Here is an 18,151-nt window from a genome sequence, read left to right as displayed (position 1 = left end):
CAAGTTGGACAAAAGGCAATGGCATCTCCCACTTTAACTTCATCTGGAGGCAAAGTGGATAGATAATACTGAAGCCACAACAAACATCACACTGGTTTTGTTCCAGTGGTCTCATGGGACCATAAAATCTAATGACATTAAGCTTCCTGTTACTTAGCACTAGGTGATGAAAAAATCGTTCCTCGAGAGAATCTCTCCCAGTTTTAAGACTAGGCACAAGCCATGGGAAGTGTGCTCCAGGCAGTAAAACCAGGGGAGATATTTCTTTCTGTCTTTCTCAGTTGTTTTACCCTTTGAACTGTCCTGAACAATTCCTTTCTGGGTGCTGACTACTCGAGAAGTTGTTGCCGTGCCACCCGGCAGAGCCTGTGCCGTACATGTCTGGCAAAACCCGTAAATCAAGCGCAGGGGCAGCACAAAGCTCCGCTCCTCCCTCGCTTCTCCCGCACCTGCTGCTTTCAAGTGGCGCTGCAAGTGATGGACGCAGCCCGCGCCGTACCAGGGGCTCTACAAACACAGAACAAAGGGGCTTCGCCCCCAAAGAGATTGCAACTGAAATCTAAGGCATAAAGGAACAGCTGAATCCACAGAGGCAGGGGAGTCTGGTTTTGTTCTCGCCGCGCTTTCACACAGGCAAGAAGCAGGCAGGGCTGAACTTTTGCAGGAACAAAAAATGGCCATAATTTTGCACTCTTGTTTTAAAAAGTAGTCTGTTTTGTTTCCAGGGCAGACCTTTGTTGCAGTGCTGAAAAGAACTCTAATTCTCCCACCTGTTGTTTTTCCTCATTGCTCACTCGAGCTCTCCCATACATACATCCTGTTTGCACACGGAAACTGCTGGGAACATGGCTGGTGATTTAATTTTGCTCGCGGCTGTCTCTCTTCTTTCCGCCTTCCAGCAATGTAAGAAAGAGCTGTGAGTTGTACGGCTGGGGTTTGGGGAGTTTTCCACTGGTTTTGAAGTACTGGAATTTATTTTGTGATAAATTGGTTGCTCTCTGACTGAGAACTCATAAGATTTTTTCACAGGAGCATTGTTTACCCTCTCTGTAGTCTGAGAGGCAGTTGGCTCAGTGGGACAGATTACTTTTCCCTGTGGGGAGAAACTAATTTGTTTTGAATTCTCTTTTGTTTGTTGATTTTTTGGAACCATACTATTATCAGACCTTGTAACTGGCTGTAAAGTTACCTCAAAGCCACATTGTGTCTTGGTTTTGATTCTTATTTAAGCACCTATACAACTGAAAACCTAGTAAGTGAGAGTAAATTTGTGAAATCGAATACAACAAGGCTGGACTGAAAGCACTGCAAAAGAATGTTTCCAGAAATAAGGATATATACCTGGTATCTGAAATGAAACAAGAAAGCAAACCTTTAAACGAGGCAACAAAACCACGAGCTATTCCATATTATGTTCTCATCACTACATTTCTTTAAGATCTAAATGGACTTATTTTATGCCCTGCAGATATGCCTCTGAGAATCAAGGAATAGGCTGCCCAGGGAAGTAGTAGAATCACCATCCCTGGAAGTGTTAAAAAGGCATGTGGATGTGGCTTAGTGGTGAACATGGCAGTGCTGTGTTAACTGTTGGACTGGGTGATCTTGGAGATCTTTTCCTACCTTAATGATTCTCTTCTATGACTAGAAGTGGGCGAGTCTGAGATGCTGGTTTTGCTGTGTATCAACCTAAAACTGCAGTATGATTTTTAATGTTTGTCATTATTTTCTTTGAAACATGTTGATGCATATAGTTGTGTTTACACCAGGGAAAAGATACATTTTGAAGACATTTATGCTGTGAGATTTAAAGCAAGTTAAAAATAATTACCCTGCCTTTTTTCCAAATATCTATAGCACTGCCAACTTACCTAAGCAACTATTGGTATGGCTTGATTGTTCATTTGTTCTCAAAGCCTCAGCTACTGAAACAACATCTGTACCCAGCAGGAAGAAAAAGCTTGAGAATCTGACCCTTCCAGTTTAAAAAAAACTCAGCACAACAGAAGGCGAATATCATCATCATCATGGCTAGGCTTCGCGAACGAAGATTTGGGAAGGGCTCTACCCATTTTTCATGCAAGCGCGTTGGTGGCTAAAAAGGCCAATACGAGAAAGGCAAGTCCGGTTGCAAAAGACACAGCAGAAAGACTCCTTAGATGGTATATTCTGCAAGGTTCGATTCTTTCTGCATTGTCTTTTCTCCTCAAGAGTGATCCTGCGTGCCTTCTCAAAAGCATCAGCAGCGTTATAAATGGTCTGTCTCCAGGCCTCCCGATTAGAGGCCAGAGTGGACCAGTTATGGTGATCAATATGCCCGAGGCTGAGTTGTTGCTTCAGGGAGTCCTTGTATCTTTTCTTTGGAGCTCCTCTCTTGCGGCAGCCAGTGGCAAGTTCACCATAGAGCAGGATCTTAGGGAGGCGGTGGTCCTTCATCCTAGAGATGTGCCCTGCCCAACGCAGTTGCGTTCTCAGGAGCATGGCCTCAATACTCGTAATTGCTGCCTGTTCGAGAACAGATGTATTGGTCACATAGTCTGACCAATGGATGTTAAGGATTGTACGGAGGCAGCGTTGATGGAAGCGTTCTAGGAGACGCAGGTGGTGGCGGTAGATGACCCATGATTCGGAACCATATAAAAGAGTAGACAGCACTATGGCTCTGTAAACACTGATCTTGGTGCTTTTCTTCAAGTGTTTATTACGCCAAACTCGTTTATGGAGTTTTCCAAAAGCACTGTATGCCTTCGCTAACCTATTGTCTATCTCCCCATCAATCTTACCATCTGAGGAGATGAGGCTGCCTAGGTAATTAAACTGTTGGACTGAATTGAGTTCTGACTGGCCGATGGTGATGTGGGGACGGTGGGGGACTTCCTGAGGTGCAGGCTGATGGAGAACTTCTGTCTTCTTTAAGCTGACTTCCAGCCCAAAGAGCTCAGCAGCCTCTGCAAAGCAGGATGTTAAACGCTGCAGAGCTGCTTCTGTGTGGGCAACAAGGGCGGCGTCATCAGCATAGAGCAGCTCCCGGACAAGATGGTTTAGGGTCTTAGTATGGGCCTTCAGTCGCCTTAGGTTGAATAGGCTTCCATCAGTACGATATCGAATGTAGATACCGTCCTGATCATCGAGGTCTGCCGAGGCCCTTTGAAGCATCATACTGAAAAAGACTGTGAATAGGGTAGGAGCGAGAACGCAGCCTTGTTTCACACCATTCTTTATTAGAAAGGGCTCAGAAAGTGTGTTGCCATATCTGACTTGGCTGTGCTGATCCTCATGAAGTGAGATGATCATTTTAAGGAACTTGGGGGGACAACCTAAACGTTCCAAAATCTGCCAAAGACCTTTTCTGCTCACAGTATCGAAAGCCTTGGTGAGGTCGACAAAGGTTACATAGAGACCTTTGTTCTGTTCCCTACACTTCTCTTGCAGTTGTCTGAGAACAAATATCATGTCTGTGGTGCTCCTGTTGGCTCTGAAGCCACACTGACTTTCAGGTAGAATTTCTTCTGCTATAGCGGGTATTAGTCTGTTCAGGAGTATTCTTGCCAAGATTTTGCCAGCAATGGAGAGCAGAGTAATACCACGGTAATTTGAACAGTCTGATTTAGTACCTTTCTTCTTATACAAGGTGATGATGACTGCATCACAAAGGTCTGATGGTAGTTCGCCTAGTTCCCAACAGCGCACCACAAGCTCATGAAATTTAGCATGGAGTGCAAGGCCCCCATGTTTCCAGACTTCAGGTGGGATTCCATCAACCCCAGCTGCCTTGCCGATTTTCACCTGCTGTATGGCCTTGAGGGTTTCTCCTAGAGTGGGGGCAGTATCCAAATCGTATTTCACCGGTTGTTGTGTGATGGACTGAATTGCTGAGTCTTGTACTACACGGTTGGTACTGAAAAGAGTCTGAAAGTGTTCAGACCATCTATTCAGAATGGAGGTTTGATCTGTCAGAAGCGTTTGACCATCTGCACTGAGTAGTGGGCTTTGGACTTGGTATGTAGGCCCGTATGCTGTTTTCAGGGCCTCATAGAATCCTTTGTGATCCCCTGTATCTGCACATAGTTGAGTTTTTGCAGCTAGATCGGTCCACCATTTGTTCTGGATGTCACGGAGTTTCTGTTGGAGTTTGCTGCAAGCAAGACGAAAGGCTGTTTTTCTAGCGTGACAGGAAGGCAGTGCAAGGTGTGCTTGGTGGGCGGTTCTCTTCTTCCTCAACAATTCCTGGATTTCTTGATTATTTTCATCAAACCAGTCCTTGTTCTTCTTGAGGGAGAACCCTAAGGATTCTTCAGAGGATTGCAGGATGCTACTTTTAATATGCTGCCAAATTGTTTCGGGAGAGGAAACTGCAGAATCTGTGGAATGGTTATCAAGCTTAGTTTGAAGGTTTGCCTGGAATCGTTCTCTTACTGTGGCTGATTGGAGATCGTTAACTTGGAGTCTTCTCCTTGGGATACTGCCCCTCTTGGGTTTGAATTTGAGATAAAGGTTGAGTTTACAGCGCACAAGCCGATGGTCTGTTTGACATTCTGCGCTGGGCATCACGCGGGTATGGAGGACATCGCGGACATCTCTCTGTCGCACCAAGACATAATCAATGAGGTGCCAATGCTTAGACCTGGGGTGCATCCAGGTTGTCTTCAGACTATTTTTCTGCTGAAAGATAGTATTGGTGATGGTGAACTGTTGCTCCGCACAGAATTCTAGCAGAAGTCGACCATTATCGTTGCAGTTTCCAACACCATGCTTGCCTAATACTCCTTTCCAGGCTTCAAAATTCTTACCTACTCTGGCGTTGAAATCACCAAGGATAATGATCTTATCATCTGCGGGCACCTTTTGGGTAAGACAGCGCAGGTCAGTGTAAAATTTATCTTTTTCAGCAGGGTCAGCTTGGAGAGTTGGGGCATATATACTGAAGATGACAACGTGTTGCTTGTTGTTTAGTGGAAGGCGTAGGGAGATAATGCGGTCAGAGTGACCTGTCGGCAGATTTTCGAGTTTAGGGACAATGGAGTTTTTGATCATGAAGCCGACACCTGAGAGATGTTTTTCGGTTCTGGGCTTACCTGACCAGAAGAGCGTGTAACCGGCACCATGTTCTCTGAGGCTGCCTTCCTCATGAAGGCGAACTTCACTGAGAGCAGCAATGTCGATGTTGAGACGACCCAGTTCATGGGCAATTAGGGCAGAACGTCGCTCAGGACGTCCACTATTGGCAGAATCGAGCATGGTTCTGATGTTCCAACATGCTAGAGTTAATTTGAGTACACCTTTGGAGGCAGGTGCATGCCTTTGTCTTTTGCTCTTTGTGCGACCGCATTGGAAGAAGATGCCCGTCGGTCTGCGGTTAACCAACCGGGTGAAGGTGGAGATGAGCTTTGTTTAGGCCACCTTTTCTAGGCCCCTCTCCGAGTGGAGCAAGCAGTGCTGTCCTTGAAAAGGCTGCTTGGTCGTTCAGGGTGCTGCCCCAAGAGACTCTCATCTCCGTCAGTCTCAAATGACCAATATCCTGAACCGCCTGTATGCAGGGTTGAGTCTGCGGCTCCCAGTGCATCTTTCACCTACCGTTTCGACCCTCGCCCGTCGCTACAGGACTTTTTGCATGTGGGTAAAGCCTTCAAGCCTGCGCAATGGATTTTTTAGGTGAGATGCAGTATGCGCGGAACTGAACCCACCCTTTAATCCTGAGGTTCATCTGCCAGGGCCGAGCAAGCTTGGACGGTGGCAGCGAGGTCCTCAGGACGTAGGTTTGATTAGAGTGACCTTCTCTGAGATGGATGACCTTCCAGGGCTAAGCGAGCTCCATCTGCCCGGGTTTGGGATGAGAGTTGTCCTTCTCCTAGGATGACTGCCAGAAGGCTAATGAGCTCATCCTGCCCAGGGATGTAGTTTATCTGGTCCTATGGTTTTGACCTGTCTGGCATGGGCGACCCTACCGAAGGCATGAACCCTCGCCAGCATAGCTCGCAACCACACAGGGGTACATAGGCTACGTTCCTGTTAGAACGATTTGGGCAAGTCTTTTATTTCCAGTAACAACCCTTTGTCCTGCCCACTCTTTCAGGTTGTAACAGAGCAAAGCAAATATATCCAGAACATGCCAAACCTGGGCAGTAGCCGCAGGAGAGCCAAAACGAAAGAAATAAATAGACAAACAAACAAACAAACTGACCAACCGTTCTGGCCCCCGTACCTGTCCAAGGCTGAGGTACCTTACAAGGCCCCAGCCTGGCCGGGACCCCCATCAATCAAAAGAACCCTCTGTCCACCCAGACCTTATCCTTCCCCCACTGTGTTACCACAAATTCCAGGTGCACTGCTCACATGTGATGTGATGTTTCATACGGGACAGCCCTGCTCTCCCACCCGCCAGTCGAAGGACCCCCATGGCCAGCTCAACACCCTTCCCTCTGCTCCGTCCCCCTCCCCCTCTCCCTCCCTCCCCAAACCTGGAACGGCAAACCTCTGTGTGCTCCGAAGCTGTGCTCTCATCTTCCACGGGGGTGCAGTGCTCGCTGGCAAGGCTCCCCCTTTCTCTCCTTTCTCCTGCCGCGGCCTTGCCTGGGGTCCAAAACCGCGCGCGCGGAGCGCGCGCAGCGCGAAGCCCCCGGGCCGGCGCGGCGTCCTGCACAGCGCCTGCAGCAGCCCCCGAGCCTAGCGGGGTCCCGCATGGCGTGTTCAGGGCCACCGGCCAGGCGCGGAGCTCCGTGCGCGCCAGAAGGCGAATATAAAGCACTGAAAATTTACATTCTCTTCCTCTGTCATCAGATCTGCTACAATATAACCTGGGATCTCTTTCTATCTGTATAACCCTGTGTCTACCTGGTGGCAATATTTGTCATCAACTTCCAGGAAAGTTCAGCTTGCCTGCCTTTATTTTTAACATAAAAGTGTGAAGGATTAAAAACAATCAAACAAAAAACCAGACATTATTTGGAAAAAAATTGCAGCTCGAAAACTCAAGGAGTTTGTACAGATACTGAGAATTTGAAAGGAGTTGGAAAATACCTATATTCTTCCTTATGATGGATAATCCATATTAGTTCATCTTAGTTAAAATCACAGAAAAGATGACATAACCTGGGGTGTAATTTACACTGGCAGTCTGACCATCAAGCCCAAAGAGAAACTTGTGTAAGACTCTGATCAGCTGACCTGATTTAAACTATCACAACTTGATGTACTCTCAGCATGCTTTCTAGCATGGGTAATCCAACACAAATTAATTTATGGAAGTTCAAATGAATGTTGTGAAACCAGGGCTGTAAGCATGTGTTATAACCAGTTCATGCAAAGGGTGCAGCCCAGCATGTGGCTGTTTGCTGTGAACGAGATGTGACACACACAGCACTCAGTGCACTATTTGCTCTTCTGTCTATTCTGCTGAGCCTCCAGTCCTGAGTTAGGAGGGTGCTACTGGGCAATACCACCTCCCTGAAGCAGTGATGGAAGTCGGGTTTCACATAGCAGCCATCAGAGGTACAAGATTTTGTGTCTCAGAACCACGAGTTATTCAAAGAATCAGGTCAGTCGAAGATTAAATGGTGCGAGAAATGCCCCAGGGTAGAAAGAAGGAGCAGAAACAACGCAGGAAGTGGTTTCCAGTCACGAATCCAGTTTTAAGCAGTTGAGATTTGCTTGATATATTAGTGTTTTGTAGACTGATGGGAATACAAGGGCATTCAATGAAAGGGCAGAACGAATCCCAGTCATTGATACAGAAAAGAGCAGGAGTCTCACTCCTCCTCTATTTTGAATAATCTCTCTGAACTAGCAACTTTTAAAATAATTTTTATTATTTCCAGGGCCTGCCAAGACATTATTAAAAAGTATTTGATTTGTTTTTTTACAAACTGTGAGGCCAGGCCATGCAAATTAATATGCACTATCATACACTGTGATACAAGTAGCAGCTCCTCTGCAGGCTTTTTACACATATAAAATGTTTGAGAGTTATATTCCTTGAAAGCCTGCTTTGTCCCATGTTTTCAGAGTAAAAGTATGAACTCAGTAACCATAAATGCCACCTGAAGATAAAAGCAAAAAAAAAGGCGAACAAAAGCAAGTCAAGCATACTTTGTAACTACCTCAGTCATGTAATTTAGCCTGTTAGAACTGAACAACTTGATACAGGGGGAAGAAAAGGCTATGAAAATCTTTACTTACTCCTGCTGCACTGCTTTCAGGAGTCCTCATGACAGCACCTCCTGTGAGAGGGGCAGAAGAGCTCACCCACTGCTTTGTTATTTACTCCAGCCCTTGTTAAACAAAATGTTAATTTGGAGTTACATGGAAAATTTCATTCACCAGGGAGGAACTAAAAGGCAAGTCCTATGCAGTTAACAAAACCCACAGTAATTATTTCTCTCCTGAGATCTTTTTGCCTCCCTGGTTGGCATCTGTCTTGTTCTGCACACCGGGCTCACCTTTTCTTGTAAGATGACGGACATGACTTTTGTTCCCCTGTTATGCAGTTGCCATTGCTTGGCTTTCACTGGTGCCCATTTGAAGCCAAGTCCCCATCAATCACAGCAGAAGCCACTAAATAAGTGCATTTTATGATGGGTGGCTGTACTAGCACACTAGCACAACCTGCCTCTGCTTGCAGTCTCCCATGTCCCAGTCTCTGCCCCTCAAACCTTGTTGACCAAGCAATAGCAAGGGCAAATCACATTGCAGCTGAGGCCAGGGTTGTACCACAGCCTTGATGATGTGCTTTGGTTAATTGTACTGAACAAACAAGGATGATTTGGCCCCTACAGTGCCTTAATCTTCTTATTTTCCCCCGCAAGTTTATTTTTTCCAGCATCCATTCAAGGCTTTTTTTAAAAAAAACTGATTTGGATGCCATGAGCTACCTTGGCTTGCCTTAGTTCCTCAGTAGAAAAAATCTGATCCCAGATTGACTGTATGCCTAGAATGGCTCATTGCAGCCAGAAAATGAGGAGCACGTTGCTGGTTAAAAATGCCATTGCACAAAACACTACAGCTCACCTACCCCTTTGACAGATAAGCCAGGCAGGATTTCCCAGTGTGTAGCATTTGTCATAAAACCAGATCATTTTGAGAGCGACAAAAGTTAAAAAGCAACTTTTCAGTTGTTTTCAGGGAAAACATTTCTCAGAGGTAATTCTTGTTCTTCTGTACGTTTCAGTCTCCATGAAGAATGTTCCCTAAACCCTCTCCAGTGCTATTCTTCCCTTCTGAAAGGACTGCAAGGCGGCAAATAACAAATGAAACGTCAGGCATAATCACCAGGCTCTGTGGGGGCAGAGAGGGTCCTGCTGGATGCAAATACAATGAAAGGTCCTGTAAACATGCCTTGTAGAGAGACAGCTGAGCTGCTCTGACCAGTTTCTGGAGAGAAAGGTTGAGAGGTCACTTGAGCGTAGCCTGTAATTACTTATATGGGGAGGAGACAGATGGGAAAATGCTTTTTTGGGCTGAGGGCTTTGGCCACAAGGCTAAGATGTAAGAGATGCATGGGATAGCACCACTAATAACTCTAGCTGTATTTTAGTGCCACTGCTCCCAGAAGGGAGGATGTTCTAGGCTCCCACCTTAGACAAGCCTTTTTAGTGGACTGAGGTGGGTGCCTGGTTTCTGGATCCAGATAGTTTAGGTACGAGGTAGGCAGTGAGCTTCTCAGGGTGGCTATGACACGGCCACGAAAATAACTTGGAGATAATAATAATAACTCCATGTACCCAAAGTGTTTTAAAGGCAAACAGGGTGTTGCTCAGTTGCTCTGCTGCATTCAGCAAGATGCTCTCCTTTTATCCCTGCAACAGCTTCTGTTCAACTTTCAGGGGGAGATTTCTGCAATGAGGACATCAGTAAAATGAAATATGCATATACATGTGGGATGGGATCCTAGAATACTGGTCAGAAGTGTAGAGATAGTGTTTGATTGCTTTGGGGTTTTTGGTAAGTAAATTATATTTAGTCACTGTACAGTAAGTAATCTCTCTTTTTCATGGCATGGCATCAGTTCTAAAAAATGCTTTTTACAAGACAGGTAAGTACTATCAGCTCGAGTCAGTGGAGGAGAAACAGCATAAGTTCCTCCAACAGGAGGCTCTCAGAGCTCTCTAGCAGATCAAGTGGAGAGCAGGGAACAGTCTACAGCCTCACCAGTTGCAACTCTCTCTGCTCTTTCCAATAGACTGAATTTTTGGGAGTCCAAGCATGCGCTCTAACATATGGATAAATAACTTTAAAACAGTAGCTACCAGATTTTTGTTTCCAAAGACTGAAAGGCTGCCCTGGCCTTCAGAGCCTCATAGCTCTTAGTGATCATGTGTCATTCAGACTAGTGGGGAAGTGACTTCCATCAGTGCAGTTTGCTGTTAAGGCAAGACCTTGCTGCTGAAGTGTGACTAGACTGCTCCTGGGCTGTGTAGTTCTAGGATTCAGGTGAGGTGGAAGGATACTTAAGTCATAGCAAATGCAAATAGAAAATGAATGTATTTCTGAAATAACAATTTCCCCCCTTCTTATGAATGTCACTCGAAGATGATGGAAATTTTTGTAAGGAAAAACTAGTTTATCTAATATTGGTCTCTTTGTTCCTAATGAAATGGAGAAAGCAGAAGAACAATGATCTCCATTTAAAAAATTAAGTTTAAAAATTGTGTGTTAGAAGTGCAACTGGACTGAGGAACTGTGTCATTTGTGAGCTCTTATTCTGGTTTGCAGGTTATTTTGCTTGGCTGGTGGGGAAATCAAGAATGAAGCACAAGGTCGTGCCCCCAGCTGTCACTGGAGCTCCAGAATTTGACAGAACGTTTCGTGCACAGTAAGTCTGGAGATCATTAAGATGGTGGCAGTGAATAACAATTCAGTCCAGAAGAGAAGCAAAAACTTTATCTTAAAAAATCACCTTTTCTTTTCATCTTTTGCTCAAAAGAACCCACCACCAACAACAACAAAAACCAAACAAAAAAAAGAAAATGAACAAATGGCTTTTCAAATGGTTCAGATGTTATTTTAATAATAACGGGGTAAGTTCAGCTCATCTCACAGTCACTGATCAAACTAGGCAATCAGATTACCCAAACTTAAGCAGGATCTGAGAGCTAACACTGTAACTTAGTCAGATGTTCTGATCTAGCAAGTTGTGCTTGTCAGTTCTTAGGCTGTGGCTATCACCAAACCTGTGAAAGAAGAGCAAAGAAAAACTCTGTCTTCACAGTGGATAATGGTGGAATAGCCAGTCTAAGAAGACTATTTTCCTAAAGGGCTTCAGTTTGTGATTAACTAATAATTATATTTATTTCAAACAATCCTCTCTGCTGTAACTGTAGTTGTAGTGGATAACAATAAAGGGACATAGAATATATTAGGCAAGTTATTAGTTAACATGATATGTTAGATAAAGAAGCTTGCCTAATTCCTTAAAAAGAAATTCATTCAGAACAACCAAGAAAAGATATCCCAAAAAATATTAGTTGTGATGATGTTCACAAATAAAGGTCCTCGCAATTAGAGGACTGTGCTGTCTGTGCCTGATAGCACTTCATAAAGGCAGCTGGCCTCAGCAGAGCAATCCAAGCTGCCTGTGCACATCTGTGCTTCCTCTGGCAGTCCTGGTAATGCTGACCCATAAAAATTGCATACTGAGTATGGAGACAAGTAATTAACATCACACCCATGTGCTGGAATTTCCGCCTTTCTCTGCTGCACAGGCACTTGATTTAGGATTATTTGTCCTATTTATTTCTATGTAGTTGGGATCCAGATCCTTGCTTAAGTTTAAATACCAGGAAAATATTTTTAAATAGTTTGTACTGGAGATCACAAAGGAGAGAATTTTAAGAGCATCTAATGCTGCCTTGACTGTGCTTCCACTGGACTCGATAGCATTAAGTTCAGTGGGAACAAAATGAGGCCAAAACTGATCCTCCTGAAAAATCCCACCTTTTCCTTTTCAGACTGATGTTCTTTCAAATTTATTCTGCAGACAAAACTGTGTGGAGTTTTACCCAGTATTTCTGGTTGGCCTCTGGACTGCAGGATGGTTTTTTAATCAAGGTAAACACTTTCTGCTTTTATTTTGGACTGAGAAATTTTGTGCAACTTTTTAAAACACTTTAGTTTCATCAGGAACTAGGCATCTTTCCCCCCTGCTTTTAATTTCTTTACCTTAGCACAGCCTTCTTAGAAGAATGCTCAGTGGCACTGAAATCCCCACTTAGTCACAGCATTTCGTATAGCCCCACCAGCTTCCACTTCTCTCTGCAAAGCAAGGAGCCAGTACAACACATTTACCAGGCATTCAGCGAATTTTCAGGGTGCATTATTCAGAAAAGTGGCTTCAAGATCTCCCCATTAACAATTACTTGCACATTATGGGGCAATTCTCACAGAACATCAGGCATAGCTGCCGTCCCTCGGGGAGGAGGCAGCCTGAAAAGACTCAGGTCAGAGCACTCATGCCTGTCTGATGGAGACAGAGCTCAAGCCAGCAAAGCTTTTTTGCTTTTACATCCCCAATGAGAGACACTGCCACTGGGCTGTGACTCATTTGCTTGCTGTGGGACACAGCCCTGAGTGCTGAAGCTCAGTCACAGCACCAGCATCTTCAGGTATGCAGTGGGGACTCTTAAAAACCTATTGTGTTTTCTCAGGCACCTGGCACGGGGGCATTTTTTGCCAAATGTTCTGAACTCAGACACCACAGAGCTCTCATACCTCTCACTCTGTTGGACTTTGCAAGGTCGGCCCACAATATCTCCTAACAGTGATGGGGTGGTCTCTCATAGAACTAGAACTTGTGACAGAGCCTAACTTTTAAATTCTGCTTTATTAACCCTTATCCAGCTAATGTTTTAGAAGCGTGTGACCTTCTCCATTTTCTATATTTGCTCCAAAACAGTCATTTTAGTTTGGAGCTCTCTTACAGACAGAAGTCCCATCTCCATTGTAAATCCACTGTAAATCCAAAGAAGCACCATTTAAGCCAACAAATTGGAAATGAAATAATAGATGTATTCATAGACAGAGACTTGAATCAAGGAAAAATCACAGTTGCTAATGAGCAACACAAGTACTGTCACATGTAAGAAATGAAGGATGACTATAAACTCCTCTTCAAGTAAATTTTTAGTTATCTCCCACAGGTATGTTTACATGAGTTAGTCCAGAACGCAGTGAAAGCTGTCCTCTGTAATACCCACACACAGTTTGAAAACACAAAATTAACAGGCACTGCCTAGTCCTGGATAATACAACTGACCTCCATAATGTGCTCCATCTCTCAAATAGAGGTGACTTTATACTCTTCCCTCAGGGAGGTCAGAAGCTAACTTCACTACAGCTTTCTCTCATGTCCTTGGGTAAAAGATGCTATATAAATGCAAAGCAGCTTATTAACAACATAAATAAGATTCTCTTTCCAAAACAAACACTCCCCTTTAGTGTGGGCTGCCATAACAATATGAAATAACAGCAGCAGGTCAAGCCACAGTGCTCCAAACCACTATCCTGTCTCTGGGATAACCACCAAACCAGAGAGGATACAGATTCCTGTCAGTTCCTGAGTTCTCCTTTTCAGGGAATTCTTTTAGATTTTTTTGGACAGTCCTATATTCACCTTATCTGTAAACCCATACCAAGAGCCTCCTGCAGTGAGTGTTTAAGCATATATATATATCTCTTTTGAATGATTCTTTTCCAAGATAACTTCCCAGTGTGTGGATAGCTATGCAAATGCCCAGAGCTATATAACTAGAAAACATAACTAAAGTGGTGAACTGCCATCCTCAATTTTAGTTTTCTGTTTTTCCCATCCTAATAATCTTTCCTTTCCCAGAATTAGCTTCCTTTCTGGGTGTGTTGTACGTGTTTGCCCGCTACAAGTACTTCCACGGTTACGTCCAGTCTGTGAAAGGAAGGTAAGGAGTTACCAGCTGAATGCAGGCTACCAGCTCCAGGCAGTGGTCTGAAGCTGGGCTGAGAGCCAAGGACTGGCAGTGAAAAGTGATTATAATTGAATGCAACATGTGTAAAGTGTCAGCAATAGGTCTGAAGGAGAAACCCTCGGGGAAGAGGGATGGGTGTTACAGCAGAAGCCTAGGTTAAGATGAGCATGTGCTACAGGTCAGGAGAAAGAAAAGGTCTGATGCTCACTTTGTGGGCACCTGCTTTGGACTGGGCATAACTGACAACCAGACTCAGAGAGGTCTGAAAACAAGAGCACAGTTTTTGCATTTCATCAGGATGGGAGGCTGCTTATGCAAGGCCTGCACCATGTCTGCCTGTCTGCTATTTGCATTTTTCCTCGGTTTGTCACAGTAAGACCTTGTCTCTCGCCATACAAGTTGCTCTAAAGGAAGCAAACAATCTGGCCTTGTAGGCTGGTGAACCTTCACCAAACAGATAAGAGAACATGGCTTCAGATAAGAGTATGTTAATAAATGTTTAGTGCACAGTGCCTCCTGATATGAACTCTGCTTCAACAAACATGCACACTGGCAAAACACCCTCCACTATAAACACTGAAACACATGGTTTATTTCTTGTTTCACTGAAGCCACTGCACCACCTTCTATGTCCTGACCTAAGGCTCTCTTCCACCACCCATCATCAGTCATAAGAAGAAAATAGCAAGATGTATGCTTGTCAAAAAATTAAAAGACTTGCAATGTCTTCTAGAGGAAGATAGAAAACAAGCAGATTATTTAGCAGTGAATAATCCTGCAGCAGTAAAAGGCTGTCCTACAGGGTTATTTTCCATGGTTTGTGTACTGAAGTTACCATTCTCCTTCACTACAGCTCCACCGATCCTTTACCCACTTGGGAAGAGCTGTTGCTTGAGAGAAGGGGGAGGCTATGTTTTCCAGAGCAAATATATGGAGATAGTTTTATATCTCCCAGTAAGAGATGCAATCATTCAAATGGTGCAATGAACACCAGCCAGAAGAATTGCAACTGCTAAGGAAGTTTGGGGAGCAGACATGTAAATAAATGAAGAAGGAGAGCATAATGGATTTTTTTTAATCAACAAACAAAAAAGTACTTTGTTTGAGAGATCTTTCCTATGTGTTACTTCAGTACTCTTAAAATAATAGATTCAGCCTCTCGAGGAAACCATAAATCAGTGGCTGGCTTCACTATTAGACAGAGCTTCACATATTGGTGAGACTGGTTTCTTTGCATCAAACAGAGGGTGCTGAGAGCCAGCCTGGCAGCCCTGGGAAATGCCTTTGGTACCAAGGCCTGCCTGGTGCTAACCTCCAGCAGGAGCCTCAATTAGCAACAGGTCAGCACAAGGCAGGTATGCAGAACCTGGCCCCAAAACATACAACAAGCCTCCAGCAGCCTTAGTAACAAGAAACTAATTTGTCTTCACCCTGAATCTCAATCCTAATCATTGACTACAGGTCTGCTAGCTATAAAGACAAACCTAGACTGCATACTCAAAGAAGTGGTTACAACTAGGGCTAAGCAAAAGACTTCCTCCATGCTCTCTTGAAACTGAAAAAATCCCATACTTCATCATTTTCAAATCTGCATCTAGACATGGCATGCCCAGAAAGGCTACTTATATCAAGTCTTTAGGCACCACTGGGATACTCAGGCTCTTCCTTTCTGGTCCAAAAATCCATCTCCAAGTCGAAGTGATAACCAGTTGCAGACTTGTCAGCTCAGCAGAGAGTATCTGCCCAATAGAAGTTGGTATCTGCCCAACAGCAAAAATCACGTATGTCATGTGAAAAGTCATGGTTTATTCCTAAAACACCCCAAGGTTAGTGATCCTTTGTAGCAGTGATCCTTTCTGATTCCACACACCTCTTCCTAACTCTCGTGGACAAACAGTTTCACTGTAATATACCATGTACAGCTTATAACAGTGTTTTTCCGCTTTCCACTTCTAGGTTAACAGGCTTTTATTTGAATTTGATAGTTCTAATTTGCTTGATAGCCCTGGGTGCAGCTGGGATTGTTAACAGCTTTCTGGATGAATACCTGGACTTCAGCATTATGAAGAAAGTCCGTAAATTGCTCTGAAGACTGACTGTCTTTTTAAGAAATAAATAAATAAATAATGTGGATGCCTTCCCTGGACACCAAAAAGACGATAAGCTGCATGTGAATAAAGCATCAGAGCTCTTTACTAACAGCCTGTTGCAATGTAAAATGCATGTTTTTCCTGAGCTGTTTACACTTTCTCCTTTCCCTACACTCTTGAAAAAGTCAGTCAGACAGAATGTCATGTCACATCTACATTTGCAATTAAATGTTCCCTGGTATGGTATTGCAATCTCTAAACAAATTACATAAAACTAAACCCATTAATTCCCTAAGTAATTTAGTTGCAACTGGCACTACAAGCATCTTACCCAACGTCCTTCAGCTTTGCCAGAGCCTCTGTAGTCTCCCTCCACTCCTCTTCATTTCCCCCAGCAGTGCCAAATGTAGAAACACGATTCCATGCAATATGTTGCTGGGAGGTCCCTGTTTCCCAAGTAAATCCAATCCCACTGCTGTATAAGCATATATGGAAACACTGCTTTCTCAGGAAAACACTTAAAGATGCACTTGGCCCTGTGTTTCTGTGAAGGACTTTTGATTTTATACACGTTTATTTTACAGTTCAACACACACTCAAACACTCTTCTTGTAGAAGTGGGGCCCTCCCAGTCCTCACAGAAAGCCTCCTGAAGAAGGCAGGCTGTAGCCATGGTCACACTTCTGAAGGGGAGAGCCAGCCCAGACAAACAGAAGGCACAGAAGCTTTCTAATAGTGTACTGAGGATGATAAGCTAACCACAAAATAATTGAGAGGTGGATCAGGTCCACAGTAACCTTCCATGTGAAAAAGGTGGACGCATATGGACACATCAGAGGGGGGTTTTAGAATGAGATGGTCTTTAAGGTCCCTTCCAGCCCAAACCATTCTGTGATTCTACGAAGTTATCCCATGAGAAAAAGACACAACTTAATGCCTGCAGGTAGCAAAGGCTGAAATGGCATTTGAAAGATTAAAATTAAACAAGTACAAAGGTGCGAGGCTTGGGTCCAACAATGGCTGCCAAGGGAAAAAGGACAGATGGTGATGGTGATCATGACGGTGAACAGGCTGGAGCTGACACAGCTACAGAAAGGGCAGCTCTCCATCACTTAACTCCAGGGAGGAAGTACAACAGGGCGAGATTTAACCACTGCATAAATCACCAGGAATTCTTCCGTTAACTTTTCTTTTATGGGCTGAAATATGGAAAATCCACCTACTCACCTGCTGGTGATGCCTTCAGTCAGTCACAGGCTGCAAGAAGTGCTGCCTCCCGAACCAAAACAAAGACGAAGGTCCAAACCATGTAACAGACTTGAAATACAGATTAGAGGAGACCAGAGGTCATTAACTGTGTTTAAATAGGTCTTTCTTTGCCTCTGAAATTATACCATTTCAAGCTTACCTGTTGCAGTTCTTTGGTGTGTTTACAGATAGCTTCCCTCTCCTCCCCTCCACTTTCACAGAAAGAGAGAAACTGCTTTCACACACAGGGACAATATCAGATGTCAAAAAAGACAGGTGTGAGGCTGCAAAGTGTTATCTGGCAACACAAAGACAGAGTGCAAGGGGGTAAACATGAACCTAACATTTTAGGAGCTCCACCAGCTAATGAGAGGGCAGAAGTAGGCCTGGAGTTGAGGATGCCACCTGTTTTCCGAGTCACAGCTTTGTCCCCAGTATGCCAGGGCAGAACGTCTGTGATGGAAAAGTGTTAAAGACTGACTCATCTATAATTAAAATCAAAACACACCTCTAACAGATGGATGCTGGCAGTATCAGTCTTTGGTATGACTGTAGTGAGAAGAAGCACACCATTTCCTGCCTGCTGGTGGAGGAGTCAGTACCAGGGTGCACATTCAGCACGCACTGCGAGTTGATGCAAATGTTCCTGTTGTAAATATTCACCTGTTGGTCACTAACAGAAATGATGATGGTCCCCACTGCAGCCTCAAAGCCAGTCGGCACCCAGCGGCCTCTTGCTGAAAGCATCTCTTCTAAGCAAGCACATGCTTGAGGGGTACACTCCAGCAAGCTTTGGCCAGTCTCCTTCTTTGTTCTTCCTTATCCATATCTAGAATGATAAATGTCTTGGACTTGCATTAAGGAGAGAAGGGGAACCTCACC

At 44.3% G+C, this 18,151-nt stretch overlaps 1 protein-coding gene across 1 annotated transcript; it reads left to right on the top strand.

The window, feature by feature from the left end:
• The first annotated feature begins 443 nt into the window (after window positions 1-443).
• Window positions 444-16,273, top strand: MGST2 (microsomal glutathione S-transferase 2). The gene is made up of 5 exons (XM_027698870.1): window positions 444-903; window positions 10,708-10,807; window positions 11,972-12,042; window positions 13,823-13,904; window positions 15,888-16,273. The coding sequence occupies exons 1-5, from the start codon at window positions 846-848 to the stop codon at window positions 16,018-16,020; spliced, it is 444 nt and encodes a 147-aa protein (XP_027554671.1). The 5' UTR covers window positions 444-845; the 3' UTR covers window positions 16,021-16,273.
• The last annotated feature ends 1,878 nt before the right edge of the window (window positions 16,274-18,151 follow it).

This window comes from Neopelma chrysocephalum, unplaced genomic scaffold, assembly GCF_003984885.1.
Source record: "Neopelma chrysocephalum unplaced genomic scaffold, ASM398488v2 Primary Assembly neopelma1_133, whole genome shotgun sequence".
Classification (NCBI taxonomy): domain Eukaryota; kingdom Metazoa; phylum Chordata; class Aves; order Passeriformes; family Pipridae; genus Neopelma; species Neopelma chrysocephalum.
This window is presented reverse-complemented; position numbering and strand designations above follow the sequence as displayed.